At 37.6% G+C, this 24,837-nt stretch overlaps 1 protein-coding gene across 1 annotated transcript; it reads right to left on the reverse strand.

The window, feature by feature from the left end:
* Positions 1 to 4,429: 4,429 nt before the first annotated feature.
* LOC119799068 (desmoglein-2-like) lies at positions 4,430 to 24,385 on the reverse strand. The gene is made up of 14 exons (XM_038308764.1): positions 24,162 to 24,385; positions 21,089 to 21,217; positions 20,853 to 21,008; positions 17,807 to 17,951; positions 17,491 to 17,648; positions 17,014 to 17,148; positions 15,265 to 15,450; positions 13,736 to 14,220; positions 13,504 to 13,646; positions 12,832 to 13,047; positions 11,960 to 12,172; positions 9,449 to 9,570; positions 9,095 to 9,361; positions 4,430 to 5,816 (listed from the first exon to the last, which is right to left on the reverse strand). The coding sequence occupies exons 1-14, from the start codon at positions 24,204 to 24,206 to the stop codon at positions 4,887 to 4,889; spliced, it is 3,330 nt and encodes a 1,109-aa protein (XP_038164692.1). The 5' UTR covers positions 24,207 to 24,385; the 3' UTR covers positions 4,430 to 4,886.
* Between the last annotated feature and the right edge of the window lie 452 nt (positions 24,386 to 24,837).

The following is a 24,837-nucleotide window of genomic DNA, read 5'->3' on the forward strand; positions in this document are numbered from 1 at the left end:
TCCAGGAAACGATGGCTGGAAGAAGGAGAACAAAATTCTGCTTACTTTTTTAGACTTGAAAAATACAGATCAAAAATAAACTCTATTTACCAACTAAATATCAATGACATTATCTCAAACAATCCTAAAGAAATTGCAACCTTTTGTACTAAATTTTACTCTAATTTATACAGCTCAAAATATAATAAAGAGATATCAGAATCATTCCTTAACAAAATAAAAAATGTACAAACTATTGATGTAGAAGATAAAAACTTCTGTGACAGCCCTTTTACCGTGGAGGAAATTTCTAAGTGCATTAATGCACTCAAGGCCAATAAATCCCCCGGCACAGATGGTTTATCTGCTGAGTTTTATCAATCATTCTCTAAGCATATAGCTCCATTTCTCTTACAGGTATTTCTAGAAAGTATAGAGAACAACACTCTCCCTCCTACCCTGACTCAAGGCCTAATAACACTCATTCCAAAACCAAACAAAGACCCTCTACTTATTGATAATTGGAGACCTATAAGTCTACTCAATAATGATTATAAAATTATGGCTTCAATACTTGCTTACAGACTTAAAGAGGTTTTGGACACAGTTATTGATGAGACACAATCAGGCTTTATGAGGAACAGACACATCTCTAACAATATTAGACTTGTTCTAGACTTACTTGATTATTCATATCTAGTGCCTGATGAAAGTTTTATTCTTTTCCTTGATTTCTATAAGGCCTTTGACACAATAGAACATCAATTCATTTTTCAATCTTTAATAAAATTTGGTTTTGGCCCCTTTTTTTGTAATGCATTCAGAACATTATACTCCAACTCCAATAGTGTCATTAAATTGCCAAACGGCACCACCCCAAGATTTGACCTAAAACGTGGCATTCGTCAAGGATGTCCCGTCTCACCTTATTTATTCTTACTTTGCTCTCAAATCCTTACAACTCATATCTCCAATAGTGCCGTACAAGGAATCAGCTTACCTAACAAAGTACTCATAATCAGCCAGCTGGCAGATGATACAACACTATTTTTAAGGAATGCAAACCAGATCCCTCTGGCCTTAGAGGTGATTAATACTTTTTCCAAAGCCTCTGGATTATTTTTAAATTTAAAAAAATGTGAATTGCTACCGATTAAGGATTGTCATGCTAATGATATTTGCAATATTCCTGTTAAACAAGAAGTTTCTTATTTAGGAATCTTAATCTCTAAAGACCAGAAGTTAAGATGCTCCTCTAATTTAATACCAATTATACAGAAAACCAAAAATAAACTGAACCAGTGGCTTCAGAGGGATTTATCTCTTAGAGGAAGAATTTTGATTTCTAAAGCTGAAGGATTATCCCGACTGACTTATGCTGCTCTCGCCTTACATTTAGACAATAAAATCTGTAAAGATATTGATCGTATGCTTCTTAATTTTATATGGAAAAATCGTACTCACTATATCAAAAAAAGTGTTATTATGAATAATTATGAATCAGGTGGACTTAACTTTCTGGATTTCTCTACCCTAAATAACACATTTAAAATTAAATGGGCTAAACACTTCCTTAAGAATCCAACCTCTATCTGGAACATTATACCACAACACATTTTCTCATGCTTTGGTGGCTTCAACTTTATTCTACATTGTAATTACAATGTTGAGAAACTCCCTGTAAAACTCTCATCTTTCCATAAGCAGGTGTTCTTAGCATGGACACTCATTTATAAACATAACTTCTCACCTCACAAATACCTCATCTGGAACAACAGATATATTCTATTTAAAAACAGGTCACTCTATCTTGAAACCTGGGTTCAAAAAGGAATTTTACTGGTGGCTCAGCTGATTAATAAAGAAGGACGATTAATCAATTACAATGAATTCTGCTCGATATATAATTTTCCAGTTAGTATCCAGGAATTCTCCATGGTGGTTAATGCTGTACCTTTGGGCACCTTAATGTTGTTTAAAAACACAAATTATTCTCTGTCTGTTCCACCTTTTATCCCTGCTCTAACCGAATCATCTGTGGGAAAAAGCTGTTTTTCAATCGAGTTTAGGAAAAGCAATGAGAGAATACGAAGATTGTTCCAAGAACTTGTTTCTCGTCCAGCCATAACATTTTATTGGAGCCGTTATATCCCAGATATTCACTGGAAAACTGTTTGGATGATCCCTCATAAATATTTAATTATTAACAAGGTGAAGGAAGTGTCATTTAAAATTCTCCATAAAATTTACCCTGCTAAACATTATATGTTAAAATATAAACGCGACATAAACACTAATTGCACTTTCTGTGAGGGCCATCCAGAAACTGTGACACATCTTTTTTGGCTCTGCCCTGTTATTCAAAGGTTTTGGTCTGAATTTAGCAGGTTTATTATTGACCATATCTTAAACAATTTTTCTTTATGCTGGGAAAATGTTTTATTTTGTTTCTATAGATTTCATAGAAAGGTTGCTAATCATTTCTTTATAATAAACTTACTAATACTCTCTGCTAAATATTATATTCATAAATGCAAGTTTGCTAATAGGACACCTTGTTTTTCTTTTTTCATTAAAGATATGGCTCTATATGTCAAATCAATAACAGACTCTACAAATCAAAAAGCTCAAAGGACAATCTCGATATGTACGTCTTTGCATGTTCTCATCTAATCACCCCTGGTTGTATTGTTTGAATGTTGTATTGTTCTTTATGCTGTTTGTTGTATACTAATTTCATTTAAATAAAGTTCATTGGAAAAAAAAAAAAAAAAAAAAAAAAAAAAGAGCTGATGGTACGGATCGTGCTACCGGTACGGATCGGGTAGCGACATGCAGCTAGCATGTCAGGCTAACGCTGCTTCCTGAATGAGACCCAGAACCCAACCTGAGGAAAAACACCAGAGAGGCACAAAGATAGAAACACAATACCAGACACGCTTCTTGTTGTTGCTCCTCCTCTTCTTCTTCTTTTAATGGCGGCTGGCAGGCGACTTATTGATGCGAATTACCGCCACCTACTGGGCTGGAGTGCGGATCGGGACGCTATTTATATATATATAAAGTCTTCCATATGAAGGACCAACTCTGCCATATTTAAAAATAAATACAGAAATAACAAAAAAGTGAGACATAAATGTATATAACTCTTAATTAGCTTCTTTATTTATTTGCCTTTGTAATATTTACCTTATTTATTTTTCTGTCCTTTATAATCTTCAACTTTATTTTTTAATTACTTATATTTTTAAGTAGGGGCGGATCTAGGAAAATATTTATGGGGTGGTGAGAGGGGGGCAGGAATTTTTGAAGGGTGGCAACATATGGCGGTTGTTTATTCTTTATTTAATCGCAGTTATCACAGTTTGGTGAGAAATAGTTTGTACAGTACGTGTTTCATGTGAAACATTTCATATTAGGAATATATCATGTGATCTCACTTAAAAGGAGATAAAAGTATAATAACATGACTTCAGGTGGGGCATTATCACAGGACAGGGATCTACTGCTGGGGTGGCAGCCAATAAATCTCTCTCTCTCTCTCTCTCTCTCTCTATATATATATATATATATATATATATATATAATTTTTTTTTTTTTTTTTATATCAAAGAACTCTGAAGGTTAGCACCCGATTTCAGGTCATCCGATAAGGACCGGATGCTGATCGCTGAAGGAACCAATAATTACACTGAATTAGATGTTTATTTACTTTATTGTGTATATTTGATTTATTTTTCTTCTAGATGAACCAAAATGATAACTTTGAGACCAATTACCCCTTTGACTCATCAAATGAAACAGAGAAAGATATTCTGGAAAGCTTTAAGGATAATTTTTAGAATACTAAATGTTACATTAAAGTGTTGATGACACAATTTTGAAAGTTTCTAGTATTTTTTTGTAGACCAAAACATTAATATCAATGATCAATGAAATTCAGAGGACCCCCGCATGAAATAGGTTTTATCAAAAAAACCTCTGGCATTCAGAGAGCTGCAGCACCACTCAGTGACTGAGAGAGAAAACAGGAGAGAAGTTTGCAGGAGAAGCTGGAACAGCGGTCTACTTATGAACAGCTGCCGAAGTTTTCATGGATTTAGACACAGTTTTTCCTTCACGTTCTGTTCCAGCTTTTTGTTTCAGCCACCATAAAGATGGCGCCTCCTTTTTTAACTTTCCTAAGGATCCTAAGCTGCTTTCAAAGTGACTGAAGCAAAATGAGATCGGGAGAACTTGGAACGCTCCACGTTCTTGGAACGCTCCAAAAGCATTTTCTTGTCAAAATGTTCCAAGCACTGCTGTGCCGCCATCTTTACTTTTGTATAAAGACCCAGATGGAAACAAAAAGACCTTCTTTAAATATTGTTCTCTTATTTCTCCTCTATTCCTATCCATCCGATTAGAATGGAAATGTTTCTTTTTGTTGTCATAAAAAAGAATGAATGAGTGAATGAATGAATTAATGACTTTATTTCAGACAACCATGTAAAATTGTAAAACTACCAAATGCAAACGTTATCTATAACCAAGAAAGTATATACTGTAATTTTGTGCTATTGTTTGAGGGAGGAACAAAGAGGTGTAACGTTTTTAACCATCACCCTTCACCTTACTACGGTCCTTAACACCAAAGATCTTCCTGGTTCCCATTTAACTTAAGAGTCCATACTACACAAAAACCAGTAAGTGAGGAAATAAATGAATCAGATGATGCACATATAGACATACATATACCCATTCACAACTTCAAGCCTGCAATTATTATCCACAGCCCAAGCAATCAGAACCAGTGCAAAAACACCTTTATCCCTGTTCACAATGAGTAAGACTACCTGCTGCTCAGAAAGGCCTCAAACATTAACGGCCTTTTTCACCTGTCTGTTTCCCTCATTAGAGTTAGCTGCTTAGTTGAACTGGATTTGCTTTGTAAGCCTGCAGGAAGAGGTGCTGCATTCAGAGCCACTGGATGCGCCATCGCTGATAACTTTTTGAACCCCAAAGACTTCGGACCTTTGGAAGACACCTCTTCCATCCTTTTTGCACTTTGACGCCTCAACCTTCAGGATTGCCTGAGACCCTGAGAGCTGGTTTAGTCCAGTATCACCCTGAGCTAGGCTAACCTGGTTCCCATTCACGGATCCTGCAGGGAGCATGCCTTTAATAAACATATTCTGGGAAGTAAAGACCAGGTTTTCATTGGTCCCCATGCTGTCCATCAGCACCATCTCTGGGCTCTGGGTTTGTGCTCTGTGCATCACTGTCTGACCTTGAACAGTAACTGCCTGGGATGAACCAATGTTAGTGCCGGTAACCATAAACATGACATTCTGAGGAGGCTGCTGAACAACATAGTGCACGGGCTGAATCACAGGTATGGCTGTAGGGTAGACAGGCTGCTGTTGCTTTAAAACTAGCATCCTGTTCTGATGTTCCATCCCTGCTTGCACTGAGTGCATCTCTTCCCTCACTGTGGCCTTGCTCTCCCTTATCTCACTATGCTCTGTTATCTCACTGGCTACAGTCTGCTGCACTTTGGATGAAGAGGACATCGCTTGGCTTGTCAACAAATCTGCCTCTGACATTTGAATTCTGCCTGAAGAATCTTTAGATAGGGGAGTATCCAATCGCGTTATCTCAGTTTGAGTTTTTTTGGCTCCACATATTTCAGCAAGTGTTTTAAATTTGATCCCAAGATCATCCAAGAACTGCAGATCGTTGTCTGATTCCAGAAAACTGCAGCAGCCCACAGAGCCAGCAACGGAACCCGCGCCTTCATAGTCATACGCATGCGGGCCGTCCTGTTCTCCCCCAAGGAGCTCATTTCCCCTGGTTTTCTGTTGGTAAAATAAGAAATCATCAGTTATTTTAATATTTGCATGAAACAAAGAAAATCATCAACTTGAAATTCCATAATTACAAAATTTTCTTGAATTATAAACATTGTTCTGAGAATATTAAACACATAGAGAGAGGCAGCTATGTTCACCTCTCCAAACCCTGGAGGGGGTCAGAACTGCCGCTACATGCGGCTCTTTAGCGCCCCCATCCCCCCCCCCCCCCCCCCCTTGCGGCTCCCTGGACCTTTTTCAAAAATGTATGAAAATAGATTTTTTTGTTTGTGTATTTTAATATGGTGTGCAGGAGGTCAAACAAACATTCACTCTATTTTCCAATGTTGTAAAAATCTATATAATAAATAAATGTAAACATTTCTGTCAATGAACATTTTCATCCTAGCCGTTTATATACTTCAATTGTATTTACAACTTATAGTTTGGGCTGAACTGTGCGCAAACTGTGCCCAGATGAAAGTGCGCATTCAGCGTCTGCTCTGCCGATAATGCAAGCGTAGAAGAAGAAATGTGCTGTTTACCTGTGCAAATAAAGAAACAACGAAAGAAAAATTTCTGAGGACTTCAGTGTTGAGGAAGAGCATGAGTTCTTTGCCGAGCTGAATGCGCACTTTCATCTGGTTTGGTCTGCCGCGGTTTCCGTAGACTCGTGAATGCGCTTTTAGGAAATCCTATACACTACTGTTTATGCTCTAAAAACATTCTAAATGACTTCGTTTCGAGTAAATTCTGGATGCTACCCACTCAGGACACTTGGAATACATTGGACGAGCAGTATGGAGGAATATTGACACGTTTTTTGTGGACTTTTATGGACCTTTCTGTCTCGGGCGCCATAGACCTCCATTATTTGAATGTCAGCAGACAGCAAGCAGCCTCCCAGATCTCCAGATGCATTTGAGATATCAAAAAAGTACTCCAGAGTGTTGTTCAGCATGGGGGTGAGTAGAAAATGAAGGCTCAGGGCCGGCGATTGCTATAGGCGAGCTAGGCAATTGCCTAGGGCGACAAATGTGTTGGGGGCGCCCTCTATACTTAGCGTCGCCCTTAGGCTTACTTCCCATTAATCATAGAATTAGAAAAAAAAGCGAATTAAACCGGTTATGAAGCGTCCGTCAGTTTGACTTAAGCTTACGTATATATAAATAGCAAAATATGAACAAATAAATATACCACCGTTTTTTTATTTATTTTTTCACATTTAAGAGAAAATCGGAAAAGATTCTGATCTCTTTTCAAGCGCCCTCCAACCCGGAAGTCGTGACGTCAATCACTGCAGCATGTCCACCAATATTTTGGAATGAAATTGTAAGCAAACAGATATTAAAAGTAAAACAAGTGAATTCTGACACTTAACTTTGCTCGCGACTCGAGGATGGCTGAACGGAAAAGACTCCCCTCTCCTCCTCCAGCTGCTGCCGCAGTCGGGCCGTCTTAATCATCCACTCAGAGTACCACTGGTAAGCGCACACAGACTTTGTAGCTTGTCCGGTCAGTTAAAAATATTAATTGTGAAATCCGTCTTGTAATCGGAAGCATACAAGCTAGTTAGCTTGAAAAGTAAATAAAGTTTCAGACGTGCTGCGTGATGATGTGTTCAGATTGGCTCAGTAAAATGACAATTAGGTTATCATGATGCGTTCAAGTGTAACGTAAAGAAAACGGGAAATTTTGTTTTTGGCGAAAAACATGAGTAATACAGTTGTATATTGCTCTATATATAATTAAACTACTGATGCCAACATTTATTAAAAATTACATTTAATTTAAAATACAATTATTTATTTGTTAAATATTTTCGTAATCACTAAAAACATGATGAAAAGTGACAGTAGACAATACATTAACCAACAATTGTGAAAATATATTCTAGTTAGTTTTATGTCATTTCCAAGTGGCCTATTACATTAGCCATGTTTATTGAAGGCTAGAAACGTTTTTGTTATGCTCACTTGTTAAGCAATAGAAGCAATACCAGTTCTGTTAATAAATTTTGGTGCATCGTCTTTCCACCAAATAACAGAAAAGTATCGATAGTGGTATCGATAAAGACTCGGATCGATAAGGAGTATCGATAAAGGTATCGATATCAATAAATATTAACGATCCCCATCCCTAATGTTGACATTTTTTTCTCAGAATTATGTGCTATATTATTAGCTTGAGAATGGGTAGAAGATACTAATATAAATAAAATATTTTGTAGTGATTATCTGCATTGAGTGTTCAAAAGGGATGTACAAATAATCATCAAAATATATGAAGTTATGGCTGTTCATCATAGAATATGTGAACAAAAAAAAAACAACAACTTCAAACTTTTAATTTTGTAATGGTATTCATAAAAGCACTTTTGTTTGTAGAGGGTTAATCCTTTCTTTAATCACTAATCAATGTCAGAAATCAGGGTAAATATACCTGATATATTTTATTTAGAGGAAAATTTTGTTTATCTCATTTCTATTTATGTTCAAATGATTTAATTGAACTGGAAAAGAAAATTTAATTTAATGTTTATCAATTACTTTTTTATGTAGTCCTTGGTTGAAGAATTTCTTAAATGTATTATTTTTTATTGTTATTTGGTAATTTCTGAAATTGATTTATTTAATATTGGTTTAATGTGTGTTAAATTTGTTAATTGTCTGAAATAAATTCATTCAATGATTCAATCCAGTTTTTTAGTTATACTTTACCTAAGTGTCCTTACAGATGGTTAAAAGTGTTTTTGCACAGTCCTAACTTTGAGTGTGTAATAAATTATTTAAAATAAGAGGTACTGAAACCTATTCTGGTATTTGTCTATGCATCACTCCATGCTAAGTTACAGTTTTTTCTGAATGCTTAAACACAACCTTGATTCTTATAGCACAATTTCTAAAACTATTAATACTTATAGCAAATCCACTCACTGAACTCAATGAAGCACTAAACAGATGCTGAAAACAGTATTCGTATTTAGCACGGCAAAAGTGTGCGGGGGGGGGGGCGCAAAACTCAATCTCGCCTAGGGCAACCAAAGGGCTAGAACCGGCCCTGTGAAGGCTAATCATGTTTTGGGTGTACTATTCCTTTAAATCTTTGAACTTTTTCCCTGCCTCCTGGTTGTGTTCTGCATATGGGCTAGCATCCAGATACCCATCATGACAATAATACTGTGAAAATACTTTTTTGGTAAAGAAGGTAAAGAAGGACTGCATAAATATTTTCCTTCTTTTACATGTTTTTTACTATGGAGGCTTAATAATTTGAAATTTTACCTGGTTGAGGTAGATGTTTTGGTATCTTGACAAACGTAGGTCCTCAGTAACAATGTCCTCTCGGGCCGCTCTGCTTTCACACTCAGAGTAGAAGGTACTGCCATCCCACTGGTTTATTTCCCACAGCTCTGCTCTGTGGTCAGCCGGGTGCACGCCCGCCTTTATGAAGGAACCTGATTGCTGGGAATCCGTATAAGACCCTGCTCCCATTTTTTGAAATGGAATCCTGGCAGCTTTCATGTTTGACCAGATTTTCCAAGGCATGTCCTATGAAAGGCCAACAATACTAATGTTAGAGCAAAATCTGTTTTTACATATTTTCTGGCAAGTGCAACTAGAAACTGTTTGTCTCACCATATTGGGCGCTGGTGCTGGGTGCTCATAGTTTTGGCAAATGAGTTGTGAGCTTGTGGAATCATTTAACTCAGTAAATAATGGGCCTGAACAGGTGCAGTGATGCAACAGGCATGTACCCACTGAAACAAAAATATGTACGTCAACCAAAAGCAAAACAATACTTTAAATATAAATCATATGTCCCTCTCCCCAGAATCCTGCCAAGATGAGCAGACAGATTAGAAGAGAAATGGCAAAAGTAAAGGAGTTCAATAAGCATCGGAATCTAGGACATGTTAAAGATATTTAAAGGAAAAGTTCGGTCAGATTCAGAATCCAAACTTCTGAAAGTTCTTTAAATGTGAAATGATTCCATCCTGTTCAATAAATGATCAGTGTTTTTAATTCAGAGTTATTTTCATGTGAATGTGCTTTACTGGAGGCATCCATGTTTGTCAAAGAACACTACTGCCACCTACTGGTTAGTGACGTCACGGGAAAAATGGCCGCTCCCAGACTAAAGTGATCGCAATGAAATTCATAATTCTATTTTTTTACTGATTAACCCTAAATTCATCAAATAACTGCGAAAATATTCGTTTTTATGTATAAATAATGAATTATTATTATTCCTTGCTGACCGGAGTTCTCCTTTAAATGCTAATGAAATGTTTTCATCCATAATAGTGTTTATCTTTGGCCGTATTTGGTAACTCTAGCAACATTTAATTTTTTTTTCATGCTGTCAGAGATACTTTAATCACAGAACAACACCTGCTTTTAGCAAATGGTTTTTCTGGGTCAACTTTTCCAGAGGCCTTCTGGGATAAAAAAAGAATTTAAGAAGTTTATTTCCTAAAGAGCAGTTTTTCTCCCAGAGCTGTCTCTTTATTGAACTCTGATCCTCACTGATCCCACTCCGCTCACATATTAATAAGGCTCGGGCACATGACGTCACACGTTGCGCGGCAGACATATTGATAGCTGGTCAGCCCACTGTTTACACTTTGACTTCGCGCCTGTAAGGACTAGCTTTCTTCTGCTAGTAGTTTGCTTAGTTTTTTGCCGTTTCATTTTACCTCTGCTGTCGTTATGGTCGCCCGTTGCTGTGTCGTAGGGTGTAGTAACGCAAGCTGTGACTGGACGGGGAAAAAAATCCCAAATGGATTGTCTTTTTACCGTTTTCCAACCTGGAGGCGTCTCAATGGAAAACAAATGTCCTCCATAACAAAGAGTCGCCGGCTAGCATGGGTCGCTGCTGTAAGACGGCCAAATATAACTTTCAACTCAATCCCAGTGTCCATGAGAGTGTGTTCCCGGCATTTTCATTCTGGTAAGTTACAGAACATACTGTTTTTATTCATCTATCTCCGCCCCTGCGTGGTAGTACCATGCTAGGACAGTCATATATCATCAGAATGTAACTACATTATCCCTGGACACGTACAGTCAGCACAAGATTTATTTAGATACATTTTTGATGTTTTACGTTAGTGCCAGCACCTAGTCTTATCACCACAACAAACACCACACCATGTTGAGACGGTAGCTTACCTTGGCTCTGATGACTGTGTTCTCATTCGGCTTGATAACTTCCATGTCATGAACTTTTCCATCTGTCAGCTGTTTGTAAGCCTCTAGCGACTTGTAGCAGCGAAACTTTTCATGTGTGTAGGCACTGACGCCACACACTAGATACGAAAATACGTCCTCCCTCGCAAACGGCGGTAGAAATTCTTCCCCAACGCACCACTCCTTGCTTTCTACTTCGTAGGGATCAAGTCCGTTTATGAAGCCCATCTTTTGCAGATAACGGTCCCTGGCTTCCCTCTGCAGTGTGTCTCGGTATATTCCGCATCCTTTCTTCGCTTTTAACATCGCTGTTTACTCGTCTTTCTGCTCTGTCTCTATGCTGTTTTAGGTCTTTGTTTACCGTAGCAACGGTAGCAACTAGCTACTAATATGGCGGCGTACCCAGGATGCAACGCGCTGTGCCCGAGCCTTATAGACTCTCCTCTCCCTCCTCACACCGGCCACAATGCTGACTGTTACTATAGTAACAACTGTTTAAATGCATCTTGGACTGGAATATTGGTTGGCACTTCAACTGTTTATTTACAGTACCGATTGTTTACATATATATCTGCATTACCGTACTTTAACTGTAATATGCAATTACCTTCCACTGCACTTTAATACAGAAAGCTTCACTCCAAGTTTTATTTATTCTTTTTATAGTAATAGCATTGTATATCCTGCACTTGCTGCTATTGCACTTCTGGTTAGAACTAAACTGCATCTAATCTAATCTAATCCCTATGAAGCTGGAGCAGCCCTACTGGTTTGTTTTGAGGTTATAGATCGGGAGGCATTCTGCTAAACTCATGTGGAAAACATAAAAAATCATGACTAATTCCTTGTAATAAAACCTGGATTTCCAGGGACCCAAACTACTTAACAAGAAAATGGGAGCTTTAAGCTGTGTATTTACATTATCCTGCAAAAAAATAAGAACCCAGTCATACTCACATATCAGAAGCATCAATCCCAGAAGAAGAACGCCTAATCCTGCATTTCCTAATTTGCTAACCGGATTTGCATCGACTTTCCTAGTCTGACAGATAATGATGTAGATTTTCTGTGGATCTAGGCAAGTCTGTCCATGCTGGTCTTTCACCATCAGCGTCACCTCGTAGACACCAGGCGGAAGGTTCTCCTTCGGCTTCACAATAGCTGCAGTATCTGTCAGATAAAACAATGGTCGACATTTATAAACTCTAACATTGTTATTAAATATTGGTGTTGTTACTATAGTAACAACTGTTTAAATGCATCTTGAACTATTTACATTGACTGGAATATTGATTTGCACTGCTGACTGTTTATTTACAGTACTGATTGTTTATATATTGTTAGATTCAAAATATTGTGAGTTCATTTTTCATATTTCATATAGGACAAAAATTTATCTGAAGCACAAAAGGATTTTCAAACAGAGCTTTTTTCTGCAGGAATGAGAAAGGCTAATGCTCATATCCAAGCACCTTTCCACACTGATCCCTTCACAGCAAAGCCTTTTATTAATAATAATAGGGCGGGTCTTAAACAGAAAACCCTGCAATGATTATCTGGCAGGATGCAGGTCATAAGACAGTGTGAAATGACCATCTGGCTGGATGGAAGTCACACAACAGTGTGACTCTGCCTCATGACCTACTGGATGCAGGTCATAAAAGTTTATGGTTAAAAGCCCTAGAATGAAACCACAGCCTGTCAGCTCTCTGTAATTTCCATAAACCTTCCTTAGGATATTATCTTGTCTGATTTCAAATATTTTCAGCAGTCTTGGACACATTTCCACTTTTTCCTCACATAAGATATATGTCAATGTATTGTCTTACCATTGTACCATTCCACTTGCCAACTTCCTTTTGTCTCACTTGGGTCGATGGTAAAATCAAAAGGTGGGCTACTATATAATGCATTTTCAACATCAGCATTAACAATGACAAAGTTCTTTGATGTGCACATAGACAGGGATTTCCTTGGCAGGGTGGGGCAGTCGCCGCTGTCCACCTGGATGGCTATGGTACCAGTAGATGTTTTAGCGGGCATATCTGTCATGGAAAAGCAAAAACAGAATGTTATTTTTAATATGGTGGCTTGGTCTTTTATCCTTCAAACAGCCCCACGTACGAGGAGTTTCTGCACTTGAGAGGAGCACTGTATATTTCTGGCAATCCCAGTGACTAACTGCCAGATTCTTGAAAGCCATTTGTTTAAGTACACCCTCTAGCATCCATAGTTTGTTGATTTGGTGATAGCCATAGTCTGAATTACTAAATTGGTTAGGGCAACTGGATGTTAACAGCTGGTCAGGGAGTCCAACATTTTATGTAAAAGGCTAAGAACAATGTTGAGTAAACAAATTACAGTTGTAATCAATCAACTAATAATCATTAATTATTTTTCCCGTCAATTTGAATGACCTATTGATAAACTATAACTTGCAGTTCTAATTATTTAATATATTCATAATAACAATACAATAACCACAAATAATAAAACTTTACCTTCTGTGATGCAGAGTATTTCAGCCAAATATGTCCCATTGACCAGTGAAGAATACTCCCTGTAAGGATTCTTGATCAGTTTGATCTCAGCTGTTTTGGGGTCAATACTAAACCATCCGCGAGGGTCAGAGCCTTTTAGATATCTACGCATCGTAGAAAAATATATTTAGATGACTCATGACAGGAGAAGTATTTTCATTTTTACAAGGTTTAGGTTTGCGTTTATACTGACGTGACATTATTCACTGGCTCTCCTGTGACTTCATCTATTGCAGGATAACGGCCAATGATATTAGAACCGTCCAAGTAGTGGGCCCGTGTGAGTGGAATAGCTTTAGCAGCTGAATCAAAATTAGGTCCTTCTGGCTCGTCCATCACATTGATTTTGATTGAATAGCCTTTAAATGTTGTTCCACTGGATCCTCCAGATCCGGTGGTACTGCCATCACCACTGGCTCCACTGGCCCCACTGGCTCCACTTGCACCACTGGCTCCACTGGCTCCACTGGCTCCACTGGCTCCGCTGGCACCGCTTGCACCACTGGCACCACTGGCCCCGCTGGCTCCACTGGCTCCGCTTGCACCATTTCCTGCAGCACCACCAGCCCCTGCGCTAATACCAGCTTCAGCATTGGAGCCAGATCCATCAAACAGTGGAGCCTTGTTGCGTACTTCTAGTCCCAGGTCCAAGTTTTTAATGGATTCATAGTCCAAAGGCTGGAAATGACACCAGAAAACAAAGTACAGGTTCAAAAACAAGCTTTGGCATGCGGAGTATTACCAAAATGGAAGCGGTTTCGGAAGCGTATTGCATTCACCAAATAATTATGAAATCAGTATCCCATAATGTTGATAAGATGTACATGAAACGTGAACAATGGGTGGGTTGTCGGATTCAATATGCTTTTATTTTCTTTTTGAAATGGGACACTGGGAAATACTGAGTTTCATCAATGTGGATGGAATTAGTTTGAGTTTGTTAGCGTTGCGCAGATAGCTTAAGTACTTAGGATTCTTAGGCGAAAAAGCCCACCCTACAATAACTTGACGGAATATATAAATAAGATTTTTCCTTCGTTGAATGCAATGCGCTTCAGTAGGATTCAGCTGCATGCAGAGATAATCACGTCACTGAAGCACATTACTTACTACATTAGCTTCATGGGAAAATAGAAATTATATTTAGAGTTATTTCAAAAAATGCAACTGACAGTGGCTAATCAGAATAACTAAGAATTGCCCGACTTAATTTAATTAAGTTTCAACTCATAAACATAATAAATTGAGTTTAATCAACTTGATTCAATTACTTGTAACTAATTGAAAGAATTAAAGTTGGAGTAGCATTTTCTTTTTAGAGTGCAGAGCACTTTCCTTTCAGACTACAGGTTCACTAGAGGTTTCTAGAATTAAAAAAAAGGAGCACAGGTAGATTTTTTTTAGTCAGGTTCCTCTCCTGTGTAACAAACCTTCATTAACAGTCAGTGATGCGGACAACCGGTCCACCTATAAGACCAGACATAAACCTTTCATTGTTGATAAAACATAGAGTGGCCTGGTTTAACCTGCTATTTCTCTCTAGATAATGCTGATATAGGCCTAGGCTGCTGGAGGACATAATTGCCACTTTTTTCAATTCTCTTACCATTCTTTAGTTTAGCATTTTTCCTGTATTTTTTTGTTTTCTAACATACATTTGCCAGAATTATGTACTATTGGAGTTTAGCTGTACATCCTGAGGGGAAAATGATGGAACATTACCTTTTCAAGCATTAAGATGCCCTCATTGGTTTCGGGATCAGTTTTAAAGCTGAAATATCCACCCTCGTCTCCTTTGACAATTTCAAAAACAGCTTCCCAGTTTTCTGTACCCTTAAGGTCCATGTCCTGTGTTTTGAACCTCATCACCTCAACACCAAAGATGTTCTCCTTAATATTTAACTCAAACTGCAAAAAAACACACAAAACAACATGATGGTTTATTGTGGTAACATTTGATCAGTTAAAACATTTGTTCATCATCATTTCTTTAACTTAAATATGTTCCCAGCTCAGGGTTTCTGATCTACTGACATCTTCAAACCCACATTTTTATAGCTTGTGCACAAAAGTATGCGTACCAAAAAATGCCATTGGCCAGTAAAATAATATTCTACATCTCACATGCTTGTGATATATTTCAGTTGAAAGCTAAGCCCTTCTAGTTTCTGGAAATATGTGTTCGACTCTGTAGGTTTGTCCAACTATGCCAACATGTCTAAAAAACCCTCCTGTTTCCCCCGAAATACAAAGCATACAATATTTATTATGTTATATATTTTGTATGATTTAAAGCTGACCTTTCCCACGTACTGCACCCGTTCTTCATGTTGCTAAGAACAACTGTGTAAATTTTCAGATCTCATAAGCATTTTGAAACTATCCGTTTTCCATCTTAAAGGTCACAATTGTGCCAAATTTGGACCAAATGTTCCAAACTGATTTATTTGACATTCATGACTAATTTGACCATAAAAAACAAATCTTTATGTCTAGATTTACACAAACGTAGTCAAAATTATGACTTTGTATTTCATAATTATGACTTTCTATTTGGCATTTTTCTACTTTCATGTGGCAGAAACTGTTGATCCTCATCATCATTATTCAATTATTTTACTTATATATAAGAGGTATTATATATAAGTTGTAGTAGTACATGAAATACGTAAACTTAAATTTCTACTAAGCAAAGGTTATTGATATGAAAGCCTATTACGCCACAAAAATAAAATAAAAAAATGCCAAATAGAAAGTCATAATTATGAGATTCCAAGTCATAACTTCAACTTTCAGTGATAATTATGACTTACAAAGTAATAATTATGAGATACAAAGTCATAATTATACGGAAGAGGATTTGGGCCACTGAAAAAAAAAAAAAGTTAACTGATTTTTAAATTTTATTTCAGTTGTTTCAGTTTTTTATTGTCAAAATTCAGAGATTAAATTCAGAATTCTGAGATTAAAGTCAGAATTCTAAGAAAAAAGTCAGAATTCTGAGAAAAAAGTCAGAATTCTGACTTTTTTCCCATGTTAAACTGAAATAAAATCAGTTAACTTTTTTTTTTCCACTGACCCTAATCCTCTTCCGTATAATTATGAGATACAAAGTCATAACTTTGACTTTCAAAGTCATAAGTATGATACAAAGTTTGAAAGTAAAAGTTATCCCATAATTATGTCTTTCTATGTTGTAATTTCTACTTTCATGTGGCAGAAACAGGCTTCCATATATTGAAGATGCGTCACAGAGCTCAGTGAGCAGAAGCTTTATTTATGGATAGAAGTAGCCGTAGTAATAATACTTACAAGTATATTATATAGATTGCTAACACCTAATAAGGCCTTCGGGTTAGAGGAGCAAACATGGACGTTCAGCAGCAGTAAGGTCAACATTGCTAACTGGTCCAAAGAATGTTGACATCTGCAGAGATTATTCTGCTGATTCAATTCGCATGTAACACCTACTTCTGTTTTTTCCAAAGTTGGAGGATGGTCATTTACATCATCGAGGTAGACAGTGACAGTGCCTGTTGCAGTGTGTCCCCCTTCTGCACCATCCAGATCCGCAGCAGTCACTGTAAGAATGTACGTGTCTTCTTCCTGAAAAAAAAAAATAGTATTTATCACTAGCCAAAAAAAAAATGTAGGGAAAGTTTATTTCATTAATTAATTATTCCAACCGCAAAATCATTGCATAAAAAATAGTGCGGGATGCTGATTTATTGATTGCATTAATGTCTAAATTCAAAGCTGAGCTGCTAGAGTTTATATTATAGCTTTGGAGATCAGGTGAAGAGTTTGCAGGAGTTTTAATAAACTCAAACCTTTTGAAGGTAAAGGGCTTAGTGTACGCTTTGAGCTCTTTGCTATGAATACAGATTCATTGATAAAGGTCTATCATGTTTAAAATAAAAGTAAAACACCAGTTTTTGGAGAACATACTTCTCTGTCCAATGCAGAATTATTAACAATGATGGTCCCTTCCTTGGTTATGCTGAAATAGTTGTGGGGTATCTGGTTGATGATGGAGTAGGCGATCTTAGAATTGAGCGTCTCTGGTTCATCCGCATCGGTGGCGAAGATTGTTGTAACCGACGTCCCTGTGAAAGGAAATACAACAAAAGACAAAAATGCTGATATGGTCGAGTGCTTGTTGTTTGAACTGAGTAAATTAAACATTCTCACTAGCATTAGTTTAATCAACTTTTAAAAAAACAATTATATTTATTGTTTTATGTTTTTTTTTTGCACTACTGACCTTTAGGACTGTGCTCATCCACCCAAGCTGTCACCACAGAGAAGTCAAACTTTGGAGCGTTGTCATTCTCATCTTGCACCTTAAGCTTCAGGTCAATTCTTTTCTCTGCTTCGCTTCCATTTTTGAATGTAGCAATACCTTGAAGCTGAAAATAAACAATAGTGTTGTTATCTTTTGTGCTGTTTGCAAAACATTAATAACAGGAAGGATATAAATACATTTGCCAATTCCAAAACATCCTTAAAGATTATAAAAATCACAAAGACACATAGAAATATGAGGCGCCATTTCTAAGGCTAAGCAGTAAAAACTTAGGAGTAATATTTATGGTTATTTTGTTTTAGTAGAAAAATAAGGGGGTTATTTTTTTCAAACCTGCACCACAGAGCTACTACAGCCACGCACATGGGGCGTCACTGTGTTGCCATAGCAACGACTGCTTGCCCTTTCCACTAGAGGGAAGAGGCCGTCCCATTCTCGATCAGTACCCCTCCACCACCGCCTTCAATCAATGCGCCTTCCGAAGCGGTGAGTGAGACTTCATTGGGAGTGACACTCGATAGTTGAGGGTTAGTGCTTAGGGGGTAGTTTGGGATTCAGCTGACGACAAAGTGACTAAACAGAGATCAGTTTCTCTTCTTGAGCCGCAGGAGTTGTGTAGATATTCCCACGTGTCAGGAATCCAGTTTGTGTGGTCTGTTTTTGTGTTTCCTCCTCCACCAGGTGGTGCTTCGTCCTCATTGGTTCTCCATGCACACCTGCAGCTCATTGCCTCATTACCTGTGGAGTGTTCTCAAGCTGCTGACTGCCACTACCCTTGAGGCCAGACTGTTTGCCTAAACAGGGTGCTCTAGCCATGCTTAGTTTAGCAGAGTCTAACCTGAGCTTTGGTTTGCCAGTTTTGGATTCTCTAGCCAAGCTGAGTTTTTTCTGAGTCAAAATGAGTTTTTGTAAACCTGAGTCTTAACTTTGTTTTTGTCTTTGCCTCTCGGCAGGAAGTCATCCTGCAAACTGGATTTGTTCGGTCCTTCTCTCCCTGGAAGGATCAACTGAGCTTCTACATAAGCTGGGGTTCCAAACAGGAAGTTTGGATCCACTTTCCCCAAGAGGTCGTTTGAGCTTCACACCGAGCAAAGGTTTCATCTGCACCGCAGCCAGTTTATATACCGCAGGAAATCTGAGTGGCAGTCGGCTTCTTCGTTCTCCTAGGAATAACCGCAGTCTGAGTAAACCCAGTCCGCCCAACACCAAACAAGACAATCACTGGAATCTTCCCACACAGACTGGATTCCATAATGGACACCTTTTCCTGGAGAAGTGAGTTTGCTACCTATTCCTCCAATTCAAGCCTAAAAATCTAACTTCCCACTGAGCCTGAACTAACCGCAGTGTCTTCCCCTCACCTCCCAGTTCCGGTTTGACAGTGTTCTGAGCAGCACTGGATTCTAATAAACCTGTTAAACTTCCCCTGGTCTCTCTGTTTGGTCCTCTGCATTTTGGGGTTTAGATCTTTAATTAAATCATGACACCACGCTTTTACTTTGATAGTCCACTTCCGCTTCCTGGCAAGTGAATTTGCATATTAGCTAAATATTTAGCTAGCACCAAGCTAGCTGAATATTTAGTTTGTTAAATAAATATTTAATTTAGAGCTAAATAATTATTTAACAAACTAAATATTTAATTTGCAAACTAAATATTGAGCTCTTAACTAATTATATTTTTAACAAAGTAAGATATTTATAAATGAATGAATGACATAGTGAAAAAATTAGTTTGAAAAAAATATTCCCCTAGATTTTTCTCTTAAAAAACAGCTAAATAACCATAAATATTGCTCCTAATTTTTGACCTTTTGACTTTACAAACGGCGCCCCCTACAGATGGAGCAAAGGTTTCAATAACATTTTTTACGTAGCTCTTTATACGTTCAGCTGGTGACAGAAGTGTTTCCTGACCTGTTTGGGGAAAAAGCTTTGGAAATTCAGCTCCTGAATATTTATCTTTTTAAAGCTGACCCACAATGACAATGAGTGAGTAAAGGCCGAACCTTACATGCCGCTATTGACATTTAAATACTGCCTAAAAACTTCATCTTCTGACTGCTTTAATATCAATGTTATAATCAGTTCCAGTTCACATGTTTAAGCAGATGACGTTGGCATCCTCTAGAGCTTTTCTGAAGTCTAAAATACTAAGATTTATTCTGTGTTTTTAGGCTATAGCTCCGTTTCATTGCATTTGGGAAGCCCAGGCATGGTTTTATTTGCAGCTAAAAATAGATTTCAATCCTGCTCTCCAACGTCCGCTCGTTGGAAAACAAAATGGATGATCTCCGAATCGAACTCTCTTCAAAAAAGGAGATATGTAGCTGCTGCGTTATCATTCTGAATCAATTTGACTGAATTATCTGGTGAACTGGAAGGTGCCTAAGATGACATGATGTAAATTGGTGCTATAGAAATAAACTGAATTGAATGGAGTTGAATTGAATAAATGCTTGATATCTGGGTGAAGCCAGATAGATGTTGAACAAGTTTCACATTTAAAGGAGAATCAGTGCATCATTATTTATACCTAAAACTAATACGTTTGCTCTGATTTAAAGAATTTAGCGTTTATCAGTAAAAAAATAAAAAAACGAATTTTCGTTGCGATCACTGAGTCTGGGAGCAGCCATTTTTGCCCAAACATAGTAGCCCCTCCCTCCTGCCATCGTCCAGCAGTGACGTCACGGTGCGGTAAGCCTAGCGCCATTCTCCCCGCTTTCCAAGCTAAATCAATGGGAACTACTAGACACATCTGCAATCAACAACAATTATTGAAGATTTCCAGAGGACTTCACCATTGAAATTCACCAGAGCTATAGTGAAACTGACAATGCCCACGTGCATGGCAGCTGGATGCTGGAATACATTGGGTAAAAGTGGGAAAAAAAAGAGTTATTCCACCTTTCTGATTCCTGATCCTCCACGGACGGAAGAAGTTTAAATCGTGAATATGAATATACAGAATTATGCGTTTGGATTTACAGTTGGAAACTTACATAGTAGGTGTCAATACTCTCCCTGTCTAGCTTTTTGGTCAATCGAACATTTCCATTATTAGGGTCAACCACGAACACATGGAAAGGAAACTTATTTGCTCCAACTCCCTCTAAGGAGTAAGTCACACCTTCTGCAGCTGAATAGTCAGATCGGATCTGAAACAGAAGAAGACTCTGATTAGACGACGCATGAAACATGGAGAAGTCTTTCAGTGAGATGGTTCAGAGCTGCTCACCTTGGCAATATATTCCAGATGACTATAGTCAACATTTTCCTTCAGAGTTTTTGGAGGAATAATCCACTCTCGTTTGTGCCTCACCAGATTAAATCCAGAATGAGCTCTTACCAACACAGCAGCCTGAATCTGTGAAATAAAAAAAATAACTGTTACATTAATGAAGACAGTCTGGTAGTCATCTAAGCCTTGAAGCGGGCTTAGATGACTCAGAGAGCGGGTTTAGTGACATTCAAATGAAACAGGTGGACGGAGGAATGCTGTCACTTCCTCTGAAGAGGATTCTCAGTTTTGCTTTTCCAGGGGAGAGACAGAGCTTGTTCAACCGGGAACAGAAACAGGGTCAGAACCATGGAGGCAGAATCAGGCTTATAAATTGGACTAGGCCAGAGGCGGCAGTCAGGGGCAGAAATATCGTTGATGTTCTGAAAAATCTGTGAGGTCCAGGGGCGGCCAATCAAAGGCGAATAAGTTGCAGATCAAAACCAGGATCAGAAAAGGAACGCTGGACATCTGCTAACCATAGGTTTTCAATAATCTGGCCCTATCAACTAGTTTGATGCTGCTTAAAAAAAGGATTTGAGACAAGTTGAAGGAACGAGCTTTGATGACAGTGAGCGGAAGGTGGAGAGCCAGAGGAGGAGAGTAAAGGAAAAGACAAGTATTTGACAGACCAGAATCATGAACTAAAGAGACTGAGAGTAACGACAATGAAATGGTTAACACTCATGTTACAACAGTAGTGATACAAAATAATTCCTAACTAAAAATGTTTTAATACAAAAGAAATCATTTCTGTATAAGACAAAAGGAAGAATGAATAATCATAATTATGCTCATGGTACCGTCCCGCCACACTGCTCCCTTGGGGCGCCATTGAGGGCTGCCCCCTTGCACGGGTGAGGCATAAATGCAATTTCATGGTGTGCAGTGTTCACTTGTGTGTGCTGTGTCACAATGACAATGGGAGTTGGAGGAGTTTCCCAAAGGGCTTTAATTGTCTGTAATACCTCTCAGGTGAATTGGTTGATGAAGTAGAGAGGAGAAAGGAGCTTTTCCTTTTTATTTTGTTATAAAAACCGGTGAAGATTAGAAAGATAAATCTGGTGAATTTCAGTTAAAAAACGGTTGCTGTCACCTTAACCCTGTCAGCCATCTTTCTAGATGTGTTTTTAGGTCATAGTTCTCACATACAGAAGTAATTTTATTTAAAAAGGGCATCACTATCAATAATTTGTATTAATTGTTATGTTTCTGTTTTCTTTGATGTTTTTTTCTTTTGAGTATTCAGTTTTGCTTTTCTTCTTGTTTCTTAGTTTTTTATGGTTTAATTCTTTGTTTATTGTGTTCTTTTGTTTTTTCTCTGTTACTGTCCGAGTCTTGGTTCTGTTTTATTTTCTTTTTAGTGGTTAGTTTTACTCCATGTTTTTTAGTCTTAGTGGTTTAGTTATTATTTTTTTGTTTTCAGTCTTCCAGGTTTTTCATTTGTTGCCCTCTGCTGCCCTCTTGTGTTCTCCTTTTTCCCTAGCTTCTGTTTTGTTTCTGCCTCTGTGCTCGCCTGTTTCCTATCTGCTCATTAGCCCCCCCTTTGTCTCTGTCTCCTCTAAAAGCTCTCTCTGTTCTCTTCCTCTTTGCTGCGTCCTCGTCTATTTCGTCTTACATGCTCCAACTTCGTCTCTCCGAGCCTTCATCCTTGAGTTTTGATTCCCTGATGTCTCCATGGTTTTCTGGTTTGTTTTCTACTTATTTTTTCATGTTTTGAATTTTGGACTTCTGGTTTCTTGTTTGTTTTTTTGGACTTTGTTTTCATTTTTTGGGATTTTGGATTCTTGGTTGCCTTTTTGTTTGGACTTTATTTTTTCAGTTAGTTTTCATAAAATTAATCATAAATTCACCTCTGCCTCTGCTTTTGGTACGGAAGAGGATTAGGGCCACCAAAAAAAAAAAAAAAAAAAAAGTTAACTGATTTTTAAATTTTATTTCAGTTTAACATGGGGGAAAAAAGTCAGAATTCTGACTTTTTTCTCAGAATTCTGATGTTTTTCTCAGAATTCTGAGGTTAATCTCAGAATTGTGGATCTTAATGTAGATGGGCACGATGAAGTCAGAGATGTGGAGCTCTCAGCTTCACTGACAAAGATGGGAGTTGTTTGAGAAGGCCAGTGACACATTGGTGGAAAATGACGGAATTAGTCAACTTTTTACGTGCCTGAGGCGTCCCCTCATTAATAGAGGAGCAGAAGGTCATAAAAACAAGAGAGCTAGTCTCTAAAACAGACATGGCTATGGCTTGATGCTAACATCTTGGTTAGCTGTCAGAATTCTGAGAAAAAAGTCAGAATTTTGAGATTAAAGTCAGAATATTATAATATTATTATATAATATTTCCCATATTAAACTGAAATAAAATAAAAAAATCAGTTAACTTTTTTTTTTCCAGTGGCCCTAATCATCTTCTGTATTTTGGGTCATCAACCCACAAACAAATCCTGACATTAAGGTTTTTTTCCCAAGAAGGTTTTTTCACATAGTTTTAAACAAACGGGGAAATAACTTTGACAGCTAGATGATGTTGATTATTGTCAGATCTATATTCATTCAGCATATAGAGATAATTAAAACCAGTAAGGGCTGAAACAACTAATCAGATTATCGATTATTGAAATAATCATCAACTAATTTAGTAATCGATTAATTGTGAAATAAAGTATAGAGACTGTAAAAAATGCCTTTAGCAGACAGAGTGACCAACTTATAGCAGGAATTATATCTGAATTTTAAATAAATATATAAACATTTTGCATTTAAGATTAAAAAGAAAGTTTTCGTCTGTCAATCTGCTCTATCCAGAACTCCTCAAGTTTCCCCTGGTTTAATTTATTTAAATTACTTTTAGGAACCTTTTGCTATCTGATCATTAATCTGTTAATAAAATGATTGACAGACAAAAAAGTGTTTGAGGTGAATAAAAGCTCTTTCCATAGCAGAATAGTAGCGATAATAATCAAATTTTTCAGTTAATAAACACAAAACCTTTAAGGAAAGTCATCCGTGATACTTTTTATCAACTCACCCCGATCAGCAGTAAGACCAGCGTGGACTGGGATGGTCGAATCATAGTTACTGGGAGAAGACCAGTGGTTTCAGTAAACACACAGAGTCCCGCTGTGTTTGTTGCTTGTCAGTTTTGATCAGGTGGAGGGAAGAAATTATCTCTTTAAGGAAGTAACTTACATTTAAACACAGCGACAAATAACTCAGTAGCTCAGGAATGTTTCACTTCAAATGAAATGTGCTGGTACCCAGTTCCCTGGAAATCTGTTATATAAAAGACCAACTTCCGCTGAAAGTCGAGTGCTAATGAAATTCTAATGAGATTATTTAACTCCAGCAGACTCAATGTTTTTAACACAGCTGCTAAAACAGAACAGCTGGATTCAGGGGTGGGGGTGGGGGTGGGGGGGGGGGGCGGGGGATTTACCATCACGCAAAACTAGGCAGCTGCCTAAGATAAGATAAGATAAGATAATCCATTATTTGTCCCACAGTGGGGAAATTGCAGCGTTGCATCACAGTACAGTAGGAAAAAAGAAGAAGAATACAAAGTATATAAAAAAAAAAATATATATATATATATATATATATATATATATATATATATATATATATATATATATATATATATACATTAAGTATATACAGACAGACAAGGCAACACTGGTATAAAGTGACAACAGTAAAGTTCTGTG

Source organism: Cyprinodon tularosa, unplaced genomic scaffold, assembly GCF_016077235.1.
Source record: "Cyprinodon tularosa strain WSP-4 unplaced genomic scaffold, ASM1607723v1 ctg648, whole genome shotgun sequence".
Lineage (NCBI taxonomy): Eukaryota > Metazoa > Chordata > Actinopteri > Cyprinodontiformes > Cyprinodontidae > Cyprinodon > Cyprinodon tularosa.

What these genes read in the sequence shown, in the direction of transcription:
- LOC119799068 (XM_038308764.1), bottom strand. Translation starts at nt 24,206, where the DNA reads ATGATTCGACCATCCCAGTCCACGCTGGTCTTACTGCTGATCGGG. An exon ending in GGATGAGCACAGTCCTAAAG is followed by an intron (nt 17,649 to 17,806) that starts GTCAGTAGTGCA and finishes TTCCTTTCACAG; the next exon opens with GGACGTCGGTTACAACAATC. An exon ending in CAGCACCAGCGCCCAATATG is followed by an intron (nt 9,362 to 9,448) that starts GTGAGACAAACA and finishes GGCCTTTCATAG; the next exon opens with GACATGCCTTGGAAAATCTG.